The sequence below is a fragment of the Rhagoletis pomonella genome, unplaced genomic scaffold, assembly GCF_013731165.1.
Source record: "Rhagoletis pomonella isolate Grant_MI unplaced genomic scaffold, Rhpom_1.0 Rhpom_scaffold_00003, whole genome shotgun sequence".
NCBI lineage: Eukaryota > Metazoa > Arthropoda > Insecta > Diptera > Tephritidae > Rhagoletis > Rhagoletis pomonella.
Window position 1 is genome coordinate 60,112,805 of NW_023458557.1, and position 3,039 is coordinate 60,115,843.

The following is a 3,039-nucleotide window of genomic DNA, read 5'->3' on the forward strand; positions in this document are numbered from 1 at the left end:
AATCTTTTTTCTGCAGGGTATTGTACATATATACATACATACACATTTACATGCCTCTACAAAGGTGTTGAAATTATTATAGCATACAAGCACATTTGAATTTTGATTTCAAACACTTTGTGGCAGTAATCAGTGGCTGGCGACAGAGCGCCAAAAAAACTAACAAAGAAAAGTTAAATTGCCAAGACGTATGTATGCCTCATGGCACTTGCTGTCCGCTAAAAGCCGCAGTCTTCTAAGGACTTTATACGCTGGCGGTCATATTTTCAAATCGTGTGCGTTTTACCTCAATTGTATACAAAAAAAATTCTAAGTGTCTTGAGGATTTTACTTCATTAATGTGGTTGTGTTAGCTGTTTCCCTGCGGCAATATGAAACTATGGGTTGTTTTAATTGTGTTTAATCAATTCGTTTATTTGTCACTGTCCACAATATCGGAATTAAATAACTGTAAGTGCTATTTTTTGAAACAAAATTAGGAATGTTTAGTGAAAATTATAAATTATTGCGGAACTAAGGTCAAAGCTAAGACGTAATTTAATGGTTTCAAGATCTACAGATGTTCTTATTCACCATCGCCTTTTCTGCACACGTGCGGTAACAACCCGACCTTTATTTTCAAATAGTAATATTTTGGCGAATTTAGTTAGTTAGTTGATGCTTGGGTTAAACAGAACAAGAGACACCGCGATCTTTCTATCTCTTAGAGCTTTTCTATCTCTTAAAGAGCGAGTACCTAACCCAGTATGTTCAAGATATCTTCGGCTTCCCTAATGAATTCATTATAACAAAGGGTTAGACCATTGGAGCTTTTTAATGGTTTAATCTTTGTCTGGCCAAAGTCGGACAGCAACAAAGAATATGTTCTGAAGTTTCACCGTCTTTAAGGCAGAGCCGGCATTCCGACCCTGTGATCACACCTACTCGGTGCAAGTGGAACCGCAGTCGGTTGTGACCAGTCAGGCACCCAGAAAGTAGCCTGATGTAATTTCTATTTTCTAATTTAATATCATTTGTATTGAAGCGATAGCCGTAGAGCCTGGCCCGGCATTAAGAGTCTACCCACTCAGTATTTATGGCTCTCGAAGAGAATCAACCGAGAGCCCAGTTTGGTTCAGACCACGAAAGTGCAGTTAGCTATCCTTCTCGTAAGCGAACTCATCGGCGACCTCATTTCCTTCGATTCCCCAATGGCCTGGTACCCAGAACAGTGTTACCGTGTTTTTGGCTGCAAAAATGTGTTGTTTGTCAAAACAGTCTCGAAACAGCTTGGATCTCACCGTCTTGTGGAAGTGATAGATAACTAGTAAGGCGGCTTTCAAACCCTTTAAAGGTTTAATTTTAAGTTTAAGATTTCGCATATTTCAGCCGGAAACACCGTAGGCTATCGCCCATGGGAATTTCAAGTTTGGTGCCAGGTTCAGAGATACTAGCACCTGAACTGTTTCTTGAACCGTCTGTGCACGAATATATGTATCTGTGGTCAAGTGCAGGGAACCCATTTGTCCGAGGAATTAGTCATCTCGATTTCCTCGTCGTTCCGACAACTGTGACAATAAGTAATTGTTTGTCAGAAAAACTTTCTAGTGTCATTTGTCCACAATTAACTAAAAAAACCGCCTCTAAAAAGCAGCATAATGACTGCCCTTTATTGTGGTTGGGTTGGCATAAGAAATAAGTGGAAAAAGCAACAACAGTTTATAAGGCGAACTTAGCGCAGTTGGTAGACCATTGGCTTTGTATGCTGGGGTCGCTGTGTCGAGTCCCAGTGAAGAAGTTTGCTAAGGAGATATAGCAATATAGCAGATATAACTTCTACCATTTATAAACTATTGTTGTTTTTTTTCACAAAAACTTTTCAAACAAAAATAATAATAATAACATAAAATGGCCTGAAGCTCAATAAAAATTGTTTAATATGGTTTATTATGCCAAAACAAAACAAAATAAAAATAAAAAGACTCGTAAGGTGATGGTGTCCTATAGAATATAAAGGTGCCTTGAACATTTTCTTCTGTATAACTTCAAAACTAAAAATGTTACAAACAAATATGTACATTATTTGGTTACCTTTATTGTTACTTCAATAAATAAAATACATTTAATATTAGAACGACCAGGTCGTTTGACCTACCTAGAAAGCCGTTGTGCCAAAATTGATACACTATATTTTTAATCTGTGTGGTGCTGAAGTGCATCCTCGCTTTCAGGATTTGGTTCATTAAGCTCAGATTCCGGACCTTCAGAATCCTCCACCGCGGTATTGCTCAAAATATCTAAAATTTGGTTAGGACTGGAACCCGCCATTTCAAAGTTCACAATATTTACACTGTTGTACTACACATACATATGTATGGAACTTTTATGACTGCAAAACTCAATGAATAATTAAAAGTCAGGAAGGTTTTAGCTTGCGAAAATCTAGCTTTATAGTACATTGAAAGTTTAAGTGTGGCAAACTTGATACAATAGTTAAAAATAGGCAACTATATAGGCAATTAGATAAATAATACCTGTTTTATCGGCAGCCATGTTCAAGTAACTTATTACTGCGTTCAAAATGTGAAGAATAGCTGTGCCGATGAAACCATCAACCGAAACTTGCGACTTTGATATTTTGAGGACTATATTGAGCTTGCAGATCAATGAGATATAATGGTTCGAAACCTATACATATCATAAACCGAAATGAATAACTCTGAATTTTATATTAAATGTACACCCTAAAAGATAAAGAAAGATCATTCACAAAAATAGTTTTAACGATGCAAGGGCAAGGAAGTGCTATATAGGTTTTCAAAACATTACATAACGCGCCGTATGCACAAACACTAAGCAATTGCTTTTTCTTAAAACTTCATACCTTTCACTTAAATTTATTTGAACAAATCGAGTAAAAGCTCTGAAATTTGTAGAAAAAGCATTTCGCTAGCTTAGAGTGAAATGTTGCTAAGTCCACTTTTTATGAAAAATTAGTTTTTGATGCAGGAGGCAAGGAAAACTGAAAATGCACCGTTTCTGAAAGGATCTAACTGCTTG

General features: G+C 36.7%; 1 protein-coding gene across 1 annotated transcript in view; it reads left to right on the forward strand.

Annotated features, from left to right (window-relative positions):
• The first annotated feature begins 271 nt into the window (after positions 1-271).
• LOC118736623 (neurotrimin) overlaps positions 272-3,039 on the forward strand; it is a 63,133-nt gene continuing 60,365 nt past the window's right edge. Inside the window, exon 1 of the mRNA XM_036466671.1 lies at positions 272-450. Within this exon, the coding sequence (XP_036322564.1) occupies positions 372-450 (79 nt within the window). The 5' untranslated portion in view covers positions 272-371. The remainder of the gene's footprint in view (positions 451-3,039) is intronic.